General features: G+C 42.4%; 1 protein-coding gene, 1 long non-coding RNA gene and 1 other non-coding gene across 10 annotated transcripts in view; 1 reads left to right on the top strand and 2 right to left on the bottom strand.

Moving 5' to 3' along the window:
- Window positions 1–3,287: 3,287 nt before the first annotated feature.
- Window positions 3,288–13,295, bottom strand: LOC111179043 (uncharacterized). The gene is made up of 2 exons (XR_002645812.2): window positions 6,492–13,295; window positions 3,288–6,130 (listed from the first exon to the last, which is right to left on the bottom strand). It is a non-coding gene; the product is annotated as an uncharacterized LOC111179043 (long non-coding RNA).
- On the bottom strand, window positions 8,525–8,597 carry TRNAG-CCC (transfer RNA glycine (anticodon CCC)). The gene has a single exon. It is a non-coding gene; the product is annotated as a tRNA-Gly (tRNA).
- NUDT9 (nudix hydrolase 9) overlaps window positions 11,463–13,803 on the top strand; it is a 33,774-nt gene continuing 31,433 nt past the window's right edge. For 3 of the 8 annotated variants that reach the window (XM_022582274.2, XM_022582273.2, XM_089912488.1), the window contains exon 1: window positions 11,463–11,827. In XM_022582274.2, the coding sequence (XP_022437982.1) occupies window positions 11,721–11,827 (107 nt within the window). In that variant the 5' untranslated portion in view covers window positions 11,463–11,720. The remainder of the gene's footprint in view (window positions 11,828–13,803) is intronic. The other 5 variants (XR_002645811.3, XM_022582272.3, XM_022582278.2 and 2 more) reach the window with 4 other exon arrangements.

The following is a 13,803-nucleotide window of genomic DNA, read 5'->3' as shown; positions in this document are numbered from 1 at the left end:
AGCCCCCTTGAGATGAGTGGGGCTTTACAATTTGTTTCAGAGAATACAATAAGAGAAAATGTGGGTCCCCTACTGGTGTTGGCTTTTAAGCCTCAGTGTGCCATTTTAAAGCTCCCTCTTGCTAACCTGAAACAAATAGATGGCCAGATGTTTCTCCAGAAAAGACGGGTTGGTTCTCACAGAATTGCCATTTGGGATCTGCCACCATGGCAAGCCATGTGCAAGTCCCCAGCACAGATGGAGAGGAGAGCTCTTTTATAGACAGAAAGGACACTGGGAGGGCTGTAGCAAAGAGTTCAGGGTTTCTCACTGATCAAGTCCTTGCCAGGAAAGAAGAGGTGTCTTTCTGAAACCGTGGCTTTAATCTATTTCACCTGCTTTCACTTATCAAGGTCGTTTTAAGACTTGCATGTCCTCCACAAACAGTAAGATGTTGGCCCCAGTGATTTTCCAGGGACTTGGAGTCAGCAGTGTCTAGTTCGATCTGAGCCAGTTAAGACTGGATGGGACCATCCATCAACAGATGAATGGATAAAGAAGATGTGGTGTGTATACATACACACACACACACACACACACACACACAATGGAATATTACCCAGTCATAAAAAAGAATGAAATAATGGCATTTATAGCAGCATCATGGCCATCATCAAAAAGTCTACAAATAATAAATGTTGGAGAGAGTATGGAGAAAAGGGAAGCCTCCTATACTGTTGGTGGGAATGTAAATTGTTACAGCCACTATGAAGAACACAAGGGAGATTCTTTAAAAAACTAAAAATATGATCCAGGAATCTCACTCCTGGGCATATATCTGGACAAATCTATAGTTCTGAAGGATACATGCACCCTTCTGTTCATACCAGCACTATTCACAAGAGCCAGAACATGGAAGAAACCTAAATGTCCCTTGATAGATGAATGGATAAAGAAGATATGGTACATATAATACAGTGGAATACTACTCAGCCATAAAAAAGAATGAAATTATGCCATTTTCAACAACTTGGATGGACCTAGAGATTATCATACTAAGTGAGGTGAGTCAGGCAGAGAAAGACATATAGCACATGATATCACTCATATGTGGAATCTAAAGTATGATACAAATGAGCTTATTTCCAAAACAGAAATAAACTCACTGACATAGAAAACATACTTATGTTTACCGCACGTTAAATTGCATGGGAAAGGAATAAAGTAGGAGTTTGGTATTAGCATATACAAACTAGTGTATATAAAATAGAGAAGCAACAAGGACATACAGTATAGTACAGGGAACTATATTCAATATCCTGGAATAAACAATTATGGAAATGAATATGAAAAAGAATAAAAATATATATTTTATATGTATATATATATACATATGAAAAATAATAAATATGACTGAATCACTTTGCTGTACACCAGAAACTATCAAAACACTCTAAATCAACTATACTTCAATGTATTTTTTTTTAAAGCAATGCAGTTATTGCCCTGTTTCGGTGTGGATGACCTTCCATTCGGGAGAGGGGGTAAGGCTTTTATTTTCATTGTGGACACAAATTCCTGTCCTAAGGACTTGTGCACTGAATAGTGTCTAGCACCATCTGCTGGAAAGCTTTTGAACAACCAAACTGATATGAATAGATGAAAAATAATGCAGGGTGTGCAGTCCTCTACTGGCCACTGCAGCACGTGTCAGAGCTGAATGTTTCCAGCTGTAGGTCTATACTGGAAGTGGCCTCTGCACATATAGGTGAATGTCCATTATGCCTTTTAAACCACAACTGAGAGGAGAAGTGTTCTCTAACCACACCCCTGCCCCTTTTCTCACTTAACTTCGGGTCTTAGAAATTATCCCATATCCACACAAATATTTCAATTTGGGGGGGGTCAACTGTGAGCAAAAAAACTTAAATGGAAAGTGTTGTATTCATGATGGGAAAAGAAGGTTTTTGGAGAAAGGATATCCTTTCGCTAGATCAGCCTTTCCTCCAGTATTCTTTGCTCTCTCATTTTAAAATAAAAGCTACCCTTTATTGAGTACTTTACTATAGTTTAGACCTTCTGCTCTATGCTTTAGTCAAACTTCCCATGAAAACTTTATGAGAATTCTCTGTTGTAGGAAGAATTGTCTCCCATAGACAAAAGTAGAAAGGGAGGCTTAGAGTGGTGATTTACTCGGGGCCACCCGGAGGGAATGTCACTTCTCTGGGCTGTGACAACAGCCTGTCTCTTTCAAAATACTTAGATCTGTACCTTTACTCCTCCTTGACGTGCTAATTCCTGATTTGAGAATATTCTCCCCAAAAAAGTCCCAAAAGAGGTAAAGCATGATTCGTAAGACTTCCATACAAGGAGGATTTATGGAAGGATGAGAGACAAGCCATGTGCGGGGGAAGCAGAATGAGCTTGAGCTTTGGGGTGATCTCAGTTATCTGCCAAATAAATCTAAGTCAAAAGTCACAGCGATGTTGTTAATAGTAAGTGTAGATGTATATTCTCCACGTTAACGGGCACAAATCAGTTACTCTGTAAGTTATATTAGCGTTAGATCAGCCTCCCAAAAAAGGGAAATGTTAGGGAATTAGTAGATTATTAAAAACTCAGAGGACAAGGAGACCTTAGCAAGTATTGACCCCAAAACCTTACTTCTAGCTTTCGTTTTCATTTTTTTTTAGGTATGTTATCAACTATACACTTATAGAAATGCCTAGAACTTCGGTATATTTTTGCTCGATATGTGCACATCAAACGGTGTTAAAATCATTTCTAACGTTCTGACTTTGAGGAGTGAGAGTAGGTGCGAAGATGGGAAGGAGATTGTTCCGCATAATTTAATAATAATATATCCTCATTAGTTTACTGTACGAAGTGACTCATACAATATGGTAGGGTATAATATTTTTAAAAAGTGACTGTATCTGAGTCCGTTCCAACTCACCAATTCACTTAATTCCAGGAATCGATCTCTCAAGAAGCAAACACTCCTATTTTTCCACACTCTTTTTAAAAATAATTACAAACCTACAGAAAAATGAAACGAATGGTAAAATTGACACCTATATACCTATCCCTCCAACTGTCAAATGGACATGTTGGCCACAGCGTATTATTTCTCTCCATATATCCATTTTGTTTATCTCTTAAATTGTTTTGCTAAAGCATTTGGGAGTTTCAGACACCTGCTAAATATTCAATTTTAACATCCTAAAACTGAGAATGTCTCCTACACAATATCATTACTGTAATGAAGGAATATGTTTTTAATTAATACGTAACATTCATTTCTCCAATCGCTGCAAAGCCATATTTAAATTTATTTTCAAAATTCAGATCTCGATTAATGTTCATACATTATCATTTTGTTTCAGCTATTTTAATCTAGAAAAGTTTCCCTGACTCTTTTAAAACATACATTTATCAAGGTATGATTGACAAGCAATAAAGTACAAACTAAGGTGCACAGTTTCATGGGGGCTGACATGAGTATAATGCATGAAAGCACCAGCATCATCAAGGCAATGAAAACACTCCTCACCCCCCATATTATCTTCAATCTAGAACACTGCTCCTGTCCCTCCCCCTCTTTGTCTTTCAAGACATTGACTTTTAGGAAAACTTCAGGCCAGGTGTCTCCTGCAGTGTTCCCCATTCTAGATTTGCCTCATTGTTTCCTCGTGATTCAATTCTGATTGAACATTTTTGTCCAGGACATCACCTGGGCGATGTAGAGTTCCTCCCACTGCATCCCATTAGGGGACGCACAATGTCAGTTTGGGCACTTGGTTCAAGTGGTGTCTGGGCATGTCTCCATGAGAAAGGTCCCTTTCTCCTTCATCGTCACAGGCCAAGTGGTCTGTCCCTGATACCCAGCTCCCTAACAAAGCCTTTGACCACCAGTGAGGATTCTTTCTGGCTCAGTGGTGGCATTGTGGGTAGCAGATGGTGGTTCTCTAATTGTGCATGCCTACACTTCACTGCTGGCATCCTCTCTAAAGAAGACCTTTCCCTCCCTGACTACCCCTCTGGCCTTTTTAAAGGTACCTCTTGGGCTCATGAATTCTTTTTTCTCCAATGTGTATAATCCCTTATCTTCTTTGCTGAGGTCCAGAGTGCTCTGTATTGGGCCTGTTGGGGCCTTTGCCCTGCCTCTGCATCCTTCTGGCGGGTCTTCACTAGTCTCCGAACACAGCTCTGCTGTCAGACGTGCGCTTTCAGTCTCGTTCTTTCCAACCATTTCTCCATGACACCCTACCTGCCTTTACTGGTGAAGGACATTGAAAAATCAAGATCTGGGGAGTAAAGCCTTTACAATGTTTGCTGTAAAACATTTGAGAATGTACATGTTAAGAACTATGAAGGATCTGAGATTTGCCTTAGTTCTGAGCTAACAAGTTAGCCTGCCCCTGTGTCCTGGATGCTGGCGGAACAGTATCATCTTGGATCAGACGCAAAGCATGTTCTCACTTGTGGCAGCGCGGGCAGCATGAGCTCCATGCTAGCGTCAGTTCCCCCTGTCCTTTCATCGTGGATGGGCCTAGATGGATGCTGTGCACGCAGCAAATTTACAGCACAGCCGAGGAACCTCCAGGCCAGGACATCCCAAGCTTCTCTACTGGGCTGCAGGCAAACCTGCCCAATCTCTGCCTCAAAGGGAGGCATCATCTTTATTATGTTGTACAGCAATCTCTCCTCCCACTGCTCTGGTGGGTGATTGTATAGAGATTTTCCTAAGCAGTTCCTCACGCAAGCATCCTTGAAAAGAGAGTCCAGAACTAAAAGGCAGTCAGTGCCTCTGCTCGCAGGATGTTCAAACACTCAAGAGACTGATGGAGAAAACTCTCGTAATATTGAACAGACCAAGAAGAAGCGCTGCAGTAGGAACTGAGACTATTCTGTGTGCTTGGAAACCTGGGTCTCTGATGACATTATTAAGAAAAATTCGGGGAAGTGGGAGGTGGAGGTGTGGAGAAGGTACAGGGAGGACCCCTCTGCAAGCAGGGCCTGCCCAGGGTCTCAAATGTGCTGTCCAGACCAGCAGCATCAGAACCAGGCACACATTTATTCAACCTACTGATTCTTAAGCCCCACTTCCAACCTACTGAGCAGAAATTCACAGGGTGGGGTGGGGAGTCAAGAAATCAATCCACGTTACAAAAAGCCGACCAGGTGATCCCAGTGCACCCTAACATTTGAGAATCATTCCTCTGTAAGTTGCACTTGAAAGAAACTAGTATATGTCACCACTATATAAATGTTTTTGACCTAAAAAATTATTCTGAGCAGAAAGCAATTAAGAAGAAAACCCAGAAAGTTTCCCTTTTCTGCCTGGAGGTGGGATATAATTTCTCATTTTCGTGGATGCAGATGCTTTAAGCCCAGAGTGGACACCAGGGGAATCTGCAAACAAACCTCACTCCATTAATTCTCTTCTGTGGATTTAACTTCCCACATTTTGCTGCCCTTGAAAGCCTAAACCTGCTTCCCATGTCCTCTCTCTCGTCTACAAACGCACTACTCTTTGTTGAAGCTGCTTTATAAACTGGGGTTCTAAGCCACCATTTGAAGTTCCTTCTCCTTTAGGTTCCTTCAGCTAGAGGGGCACTGCTGCCTTAATTCACCGCTTTCCTCTTGCTTATTTCTGTTTCTTTTTCTTTTCTTTTTTTAAAATTTTATTGAAGTATAGTTGATTTACAATGTCGTTTTAGTTTCAGGTGTACAAGACAGAGATTCCGTTTCATATATATGTAACTCTGAACACTCTGAACTGTTCAGTGCCTCCAACTCAAAATATGCACTAATTGGGGCCCTACGAGCAGGAGCACAAAGATCTCAGATGAAGTAACACTACCAATTATCCTCTTATCTGTACTCTTAATAAACGGGTCTTTCACCCTCACCACAACACAAGAACAACTATGATCGATCTTCCCATCATGACCACTAGCCATGATATGATTTATTTCCACCCTAGCAGGAACTAACCGAGCTCCGTTCGACTTGACAGGAGGAGAATCCGAACTCGTATCCGGCTTTAACTTTTTCCATATGATTAAGATAGAGGGATCAGGGACTTCCCTGGCGGTCCAGTGGTTAAGACTTCACATTCCAAATTCAGGGGGCACGGGTTTGATCCCTGGTTGGGGAATTAAAAAAAAAAAAAAAAAAAGAAAAGTAAGAAAGAAAGAAAAAAAGACAGCAGGATCAGTGAAATCAGGTTCAGGAGGAGATTACAAATTATTTTCAGGGCAAAAGTGAAGATAAATTTACAATGTCAAATTGGTGATGGGCAGTAACTGGGAATCATATGCTCTATGTTCGTTTATCATGTGATCATCAACACATTAATTAATCCATGTTTTCCCCCCATCTATAGAATGGCAAAACTAGTTAATTTTTTTCTACATGCTTAACAGAGATGCTGTAGGGGGTTGTTGCCAGCAAAATGCAACACAGATTAAAGGTACCAGAAAGTAAAACACAGCAAACACTGTTACCTTATTTATATCCCACAGGACCAGTTTGCATTTAAGTTTGGCAAATTCATAGGCAGTCAGTCTCCCAATTCCGTGTCCAGCTCCAGTAATCAGAACGATTTCTCCGGTGACTGCTTTTCTCTTCTTCGGAATGAAAAGCTTCAGGAGAGACTCTTAAGGTGCAGATGAGCAGAAGGGCAGAAGCTGGAGGCAGTCTAGAAGGAACTTCATCCTTTTGGTTGCTGCGAGGTTTCGGTATACTTTGTTTTACCAGTCACTCTAAATCGTTTCTGGGGGGTTGTTGCATCAAATACCAGAGAGAGTAAAAGCAAGAACAAGGAAGGGCTCCTTTATCAAAGAGAAACAAACAGCCCCGAAGCCGTTCCTTCTTTTGGGCTGGGCTTGGTTAGGTCTTCCGCAACTGGCTCAAGCTGCAGTGCAGAGCGACTGCTCCTGAGCTCAGAAATCTGGGAGGGACAAAACCCAGAGGAGAGCAAAACTTCCTAGTTCTGGGTGCCGCAGCCCCGACTAGGTGTGCAGCCAGAGCCATCTTTTACTCCCTTTCTCCTGGTCTCCTGATTGCAGGGTTAGTTGTCACTTGTTTTGCTAAATTTGATAAATTCCTTTTAAAGTTACAAGGCTAATGGACAGCGTCCGCAGTCCAGATGCTTCCTTGAAACTTGATGGTTGCCCTTCCCTAGTTAAGGGATGCAAATGTAGTTTGCTGTTTTTGTTTTTGTTTTTTTTTAATAAATGTATTTATTTATTTTTGGCTGCGTTGGGTCTTCATTGCTGCGCGTGGCTTTCTCTAGTTGCGGCGAGCGGGGGCTACTCTTTGTCGCAGTGCGCGGGCTTCTCATTGCGGTGGCTTCTCTTGTGGCGGAGCACGGGCTCTAGGCGCATAGGCTTCAGTAGTTGTGGCTCGCGGGCTCTAGAGCGCAGGCTCAGTAGTTGTGGCACACGGGCTTAGGTGCTCCGCAGCATGTGGGATCTTCCTGGACCAGGGATCAAACCTGTGTCCTCTGCATTGGCAGGCGGACTCTTAACCACTGCGCCACCAGGGAAGTCCCCTGTTAATCTGTCTTAATTAATAAATAAGCCCCCCCAAAGTTAAGAAGGGTAGAGAAAAAGGTTTTCCTCCCTTACATTCACAGTTGTATTCCCGGCATCTAGGGCAGTGCTTGGTAAATAGTAAGCAATCAGTTAATATTTGTTGTATACAAAATAAATGGAAAAGGGGGGAAACAACTGGAATTCTTATTTTTAGCGTACATATCAATTCCAGTAATCACATACAACGCTTTTCTATTTAAAAGTATTTTTCTCAGCATCTTTTGTCTGTTTCACCAACTATTATAAGATGCCCTTAAATGTTGGTATGTGGTTTCTAAATAAAAAAATAAAATAAAACCCAAAAGCCCTCACTTTTTTAAGTTCTGATGACACGCATCTAATTTGGGATGTGGGTAGATAAAGAGTAATAGAAAACAGTAAATATTCAAGATGGCATTTCTGTTCTGCCCAAGAGTGGGTTGCAGCACACTGTACTCTTGCAGACCTGGGAGTACATGTCCCTGAAGGGAGGAACCTAGGAGACCTGGCTGTCTGAGCCAATTGTGGCACAGGCCCAGTGTCAGGGAGTGGTTTTGTTTGCATTGTTGAGTCGCTCTTTAAACTAAGTCCACTCCAACCTCCCCTTAAGGAATGCAGCGTTGGAAGACGGGCTTGAGGAACTTCCTATGAGAACCCCTGTTTCTCCCGTTCTTTGATCAGAGGTTTTGTGAATCACACTGCCTTGCTCCTCTTCTCCCTAATGAGTAATTCGTCAATTGAATTAATTTGGATGAGCTGAGCCTTTTTAAGGGCCTGCCTAATACATTTCCAGTGTTAAAAAAGGATCAGTAGGTCCAAAGTGGAGTCACTAATGCTAAGCCCCGCAGAAGCAAACTAAAACTTAACACCTAACTGCAGTTTCAGCCTCGCTCAGAAATGTAATTTTGGGTTTTTTTTTTTTTTTTTTTTTTGGCCGCATTGTACAGTATGTGGGATCTTAGTTCCCTGAGCAGGGATCAAACCTGCGCCCTCTGCATTGGGAGTGCATAGTCTTAACCACTGGACCACCAGGGAAGTCCCTGAGAAATGTAATTCTATTTTTTATATTTTTAAATTAATTTTTATTGGAGTATAGTTGCTTTACAATGTTGTGTTAGTTTCTACTGTACAGCAAAATGAATCAGTTATACATATACATATATCCCCTCTTTTTTGGATTTCCTTCCCATTTAGGTCACCACAGTACATTAAGTAGAGTTCCCTGTGCTATACAGTATATTATTAGTTATCTATTTTATACATAGTATCTATATGTATATGTGTCAATCCCAATATCCCAATTCCTCCCACCCCCTCTTTTCCCCCTTGGTATCCATACATTTGTTCTCTACCTCTGTGTCTCTATTTCTGCTTTGCAGATAAGATCATCTATACCATTTTTCTAGGTTCCACATATATGCATTAATATACAATATTTGTTTTTCTCTTTCTGACTTACTTCACTCCATATGACACTCTCTAGGTCCATCCACATCTCCACAAATGACCCAGTTTCGTTCCTTTTTATGGCTGAGTAATATTCCACTGTATATATGTGTACTGGGTATATACCCAGAGAAATGTAATTTTAAACCAATCAGTTTGGAATTTCCTGATCAACACTAGTGAGGTGATCTGCATGATAAACCTCTACCCTTCTCCCCAAAGAAGGTGACCTTGCCTGAAATAATCCTTTCTTTTCTTTTTGACTTCCTTGTCCCCTCCTTCCTGCTTTTAAAAAACCTTTCATTGTACAGCTCCTTTCTATTTGTTAGATGGGATGATGCCTGATTCATGAATCATTTAGTAAAGCCAATTAGGTCTTCAAACTCACTCAGTTGAATTTTGTTTTTTAATACCAGCTTAAGCAGAGGTTAACGGCGGTCAACAACACTGACAGCAAAGTTTATCTGACTACAGGAAGCCAAGTCCAAATATTTATTTTTTAAAAGGCAAGCATATTTTAATAATAGAACTTTGCTACCTGGATGGATTGTTAGACATAAACAAAGCTGGACACGAAAGTGGTAAGGACATATTTTGTTCAGTAATACTACAGTATGAACTGAACTCCACTTCCCCTGAATCAGAAGGCTGAAGACTTTTCAAAGGCTGGAGTGTGCTAAGGGAAAGTCACTAAGGGGTAGTAAAGGGGTGGGTGGGTGATCCATGTGACTAGGCCATCTGGGTTTGTTAATTGGCAGTTGTCAGGGGAGAAAGAAACTTCTATCTTTATGAGAGGAAGCAGCAGTGCAAGTTGAAGAAAGGTAGGTCCTTATTGCTCCCACAGGGACTGGGAGCTAGCACAGAGTTATCTCCCTGAATAACTGCATCTTAAGGAGAGGGGCTCACACGTCCTTAAGGCAACAGTTCTGGGTGGTAGATTTATATCACAAAGGTCAGAGGAAAGAATTTACATTGCAAGCTTTCTAAAGTAGCTACTCCAAGAGAGGGCTCTGGGGTCTGTCTGCCTATCCAGGTTCTGCCTGGAACAAATCACAAATTCTTCGGGCAGTGTTGAGCTTTTCTAGGCAGGTATTTTAAAGGGGTGGGGCACTAGGATCACCCTAGGGGCAAGACCTTAAGCTGCTAGAAGCCATAATAGAGGGCTGAAGTAAAATTTATATTTTAAGGCAGGACAAGAAAAAATTACACATAAAATTCTCTGTTTGTTTGGGCCTCCTCCCTCCCTAATGTGCAGTGTGCATCTTTATTACAGTTAACCAGAACTTCTCAAAGACGGGAGCGCCCGCTCAACCATAAAGATCATTTTTTTCCCCTTTATTCTGACCCTAGCAATGTAACTTCTTAAAAGAACAGTGTTCTTTCCCAGCCCTTTAGGTGAGGGGGCGTGGGGTGGATAGGGTTAGAGGCTTGCTTGGCATGTGCTTACCTGGACTATGTATCTTTGGTGAAGTTTATGTAAAATATTAGTCGGTCATTTTGATGTATGATCCTTTGTTTCAAAATGTATATGCCTGTGCCTTCGACTTCTAACAGGCAGAATGGTCCTCCGAGCTTTCTGAGGCTGCTTCCTGTGTTATCACCATCAGTTTGGCTCAAATAAAATTCCCTTTTTTTCTTGACAGTTAATTGAATTTTCGTCAGCAAGAGTCTGGACAAGTCTCAGCGCAGAGGTTCTGAGGGAGCCTTCATATGCCGAGAGCTCTACAGCCTTCAGAACAAGTTGTTAAGGTTTGATAAATCTGGTTTTTGAGATGGTCAAAAGTTTTATACGGTCTGTGTCCACACCACACCACAGAACCAGCGGATTATGCACTTGCAAGTTAAATATTTCCACACATTAATAAGGCAACGAATATCAAACATGAAAACCACATTACAAACTTCTGAACAATCTTGATTTCCAATTTCCCGTGTGGCCAAGTTTTGCCTCTGCAGGTATCTCGCGTCTTAACCCTCGGTTTCTCTTCCAGGCTCTGTGTCTATCTCACAACTGGTTTACTCCTCCGTGGGTTAGGGCTTTTACCCATTGCAGCGAACAACTTGGTAGAAAAGGAAGAGAAAAGCCTCGGATGCGGAGATTGCAAGTCTCTCACCTCCCTCCTTTCCCTGCAACCACTCATAACTCAGATATGGCTGGGACACGCGTGGCTCACTACATCAGCCGCCTGTAACCCCTTCCTGCCGGAACAGTCAGGCCGACACACTTCTCTCAACCCCCTTTCTTTCTTTCCCTTTCCAATTCTTCGGCTCCTTTCACTTTTCGGCTTTCTCTTCCGCTTTCTCAGCGATTCCCCAGCCGCCTCCCTAACCCGGTCCCAAACACAGCTCAGCAAGGACGAGAAGCTGAGCGAAGCCGGCTCTACGAAGCCTGCGCCGTCTTCGCTTTGCGGCGCTGTCGTAAAGTGCCGTCGCGCACCGGGGGACGTCACGGCCCGGTTGGCTCTTCCCGACTGCTGGCGCTGGCCGCTTGGGCGTCCCCTGGGCGGCGTGTCTAGCCGGGCTGTTGTTTGGGGAGGGCGTTTGGTCCCCTGTGTGTTGATGAGATAAAACTGGCTGCTCCCGCTCCGGAACCCGAGGGCCGCCCGGTCCTAGTGCCTGCTGGATACCCGGGGCCCAGGGGTGTGGGGAGGCCGGAGGCTGCGGCCCAAGCTAACAGCGACCCTGCTCCGCACATCTCCCCGCGGGCTGCTGATGGCCGGACGCTTCCTGGGGAAGACTTTAGCCACCGTGTCTCTCTCTGTGGCCTTGGCCTCAGTGACTCTCAAGTCCTTGGGCCGTTGCAGCATCGCGGCGTGCAGGTATTCCCTCTTCTAGTGCTGGCTCCTTGTCCCGAGTCCTTGTGTTGTGAGGGGGAAGCAGCTTCTGGTCGGGCGGCTTCAGTAGGCTTTGCTTGGGTCCCAGCTCTTTACGGCCATATACACGTTTTTTAAAAGGCTCTAAAATGTTTTACCTGCCTTTTGAGAAAAACAAGCGGTAGTGACCTTTCTTATGATACTCGAACTTTGCCATCCTCCATGAGTCACTAACATTCTTGTCCCCAGAGAGTTTAAATAGCACATGTTTGGGTGTGGTGTTGTTCCGTGCCATTTTTTTGTTTTTTTGGTGGTTTTTTTTTTTTGGTTAATACTTAAAACATTATTGTTAAAATTAGCACATGCACGTAGTTTAAAGATGCTAACCGTATAAATGCTGTAAAAGGAAAAATATAAGTCGTCATTGCGCTCCTCCACTTCTCCATTTCAGTGTAGATAATATATTTATTAGTTACCTTTTAAAAAAAATTTGCCTTGGATAAATTCAGGCATTTATGGTAGCTCACGCTGCCTCCTCCTTTTATTCCTCTCTCCTTCTGGTTTCTAAACACGATGTCCTAGGTACCATGCCCATGGTAGGCGCGGAGTAATAAACAAGTTTTATGAGGCTGCCTCTAGGAGTTTTTTGTTTGTTTGTTTTTTGTTTCTTGTTTATTTATATTTTTGCTTCTCATGTCATGTTTACTTTCGGCACGAGGAAATTTTCTTCTATTTGTTTTTTCCCCCATTTTTTCTTCTGTCCTGTCCTTTTCCCCACCCCCGGAACTCCAGTGATAGCTTTTGGACTTTCTGGGTAGTGCCTCTGTTTCTCTTTTTCTTTAATTTTCCATTGGTTTGTCTGTTTGTATGAAGTTCTTAGAGATTTTCCTCAAATTTATCTTCTAGATTACTAGTTCAGACTGCTGTCCTGTGCATTGTCATCTCTTCTATTGAATCGTAAATTTTGACAAGAACTTTTTCCCCCTAATTGCTCTCTTTAATATCCTTTTCTTATTTTATGGCTATAAAAGTCCTTTGAATCTGTAAAAATGATAATTAGAATAAAAATTATTTTCTGTTTCCTGAATTGTCTGACCCTTCTGGGTCACTGGTTCTGTTCCTTTTTGGTCCCTTTTCCTTGTTTTTTTCTCAAACATCTGGCGGATGCTAGTTATTTATATTTTGATTAATGTAGATAATAGGCATTGTTTTCTGTAAACAGGAGCACTGATTGAATATTGCCCCCAGGTACCAGTGCACCTAGACCTGACGGTTTCTGCTGAGGGTGTGTGAGCAGGTGGCAGCAGGTGGACAGGCTGGAAACCTCCCCCTTCCTGTTCCAGACTTTACACTTGTGTAGCAGCTTCCCCGCTGAACATAGCTGCCCTAACTTTATTTCCTCAGTGTGAATTACGGAGATATTAAGCCTAAATTTCTGCTGTGTTCTCTAATACCTACTTCACAATAGAGGTTCTAGTCCTTCATTTTCTTTAAATTTTGGTTTTATCCTGGGGACAAACAACTAATACCGATTTTTTGTTTGTAGGGTAGGGAGGGAGGAGGGCTGATTTCCATGGTTACGTCCCACTGCTCACTTAGGACATTTGGGCCCACTTATTTCCAATGTAACTCTCTGGTGGGGCATGTTGGTATGGGGGGTGCTTTATGTGTGTGTGGTGGGGAGACTGGGGGTACATGGGAGCTCTGTGTTTTCTGCACAGTTTTGCTGTGAACCTGAAACCGCTTTCAAAAATAAACTCTATTCAAAAAAAAAAAGGCAGGTAGTATCCTTTCCTCGATTCACACAGGGACAGGTACATGGAAAATAAAAGACATAATGCTCTTGTTAAAAAGAAAAAAAAGTTGACAAAACCAATGGAAAGATAGTGTTTCAAGCAAGAATGGTTTGAATATCAAAGGAGTAAGGGAGGTCTTGGGGAAATTTTGATGAAGGCTTCTAATACTTTTGCTAAAATTATCCC

Source organism: Delphinapterus leucas, chromosome 5, assembly GCF_059928025.1.
Source record: "Delphinapterus leucas isolate spDelLeu-1000000601 "Yukka" chromosome 5, BTC_Dleu_Yukka2, whole genome shotgun sequence".
NCBI lineage: Eukaryota > Metazoa > Chordata > Mammalia > Artiodactyla > Monodontidae > Delphinapterus > Delphinapterus leucas.
This window is presented reverse-complemented; position numbering and strand designations above follow the sequence as displayed.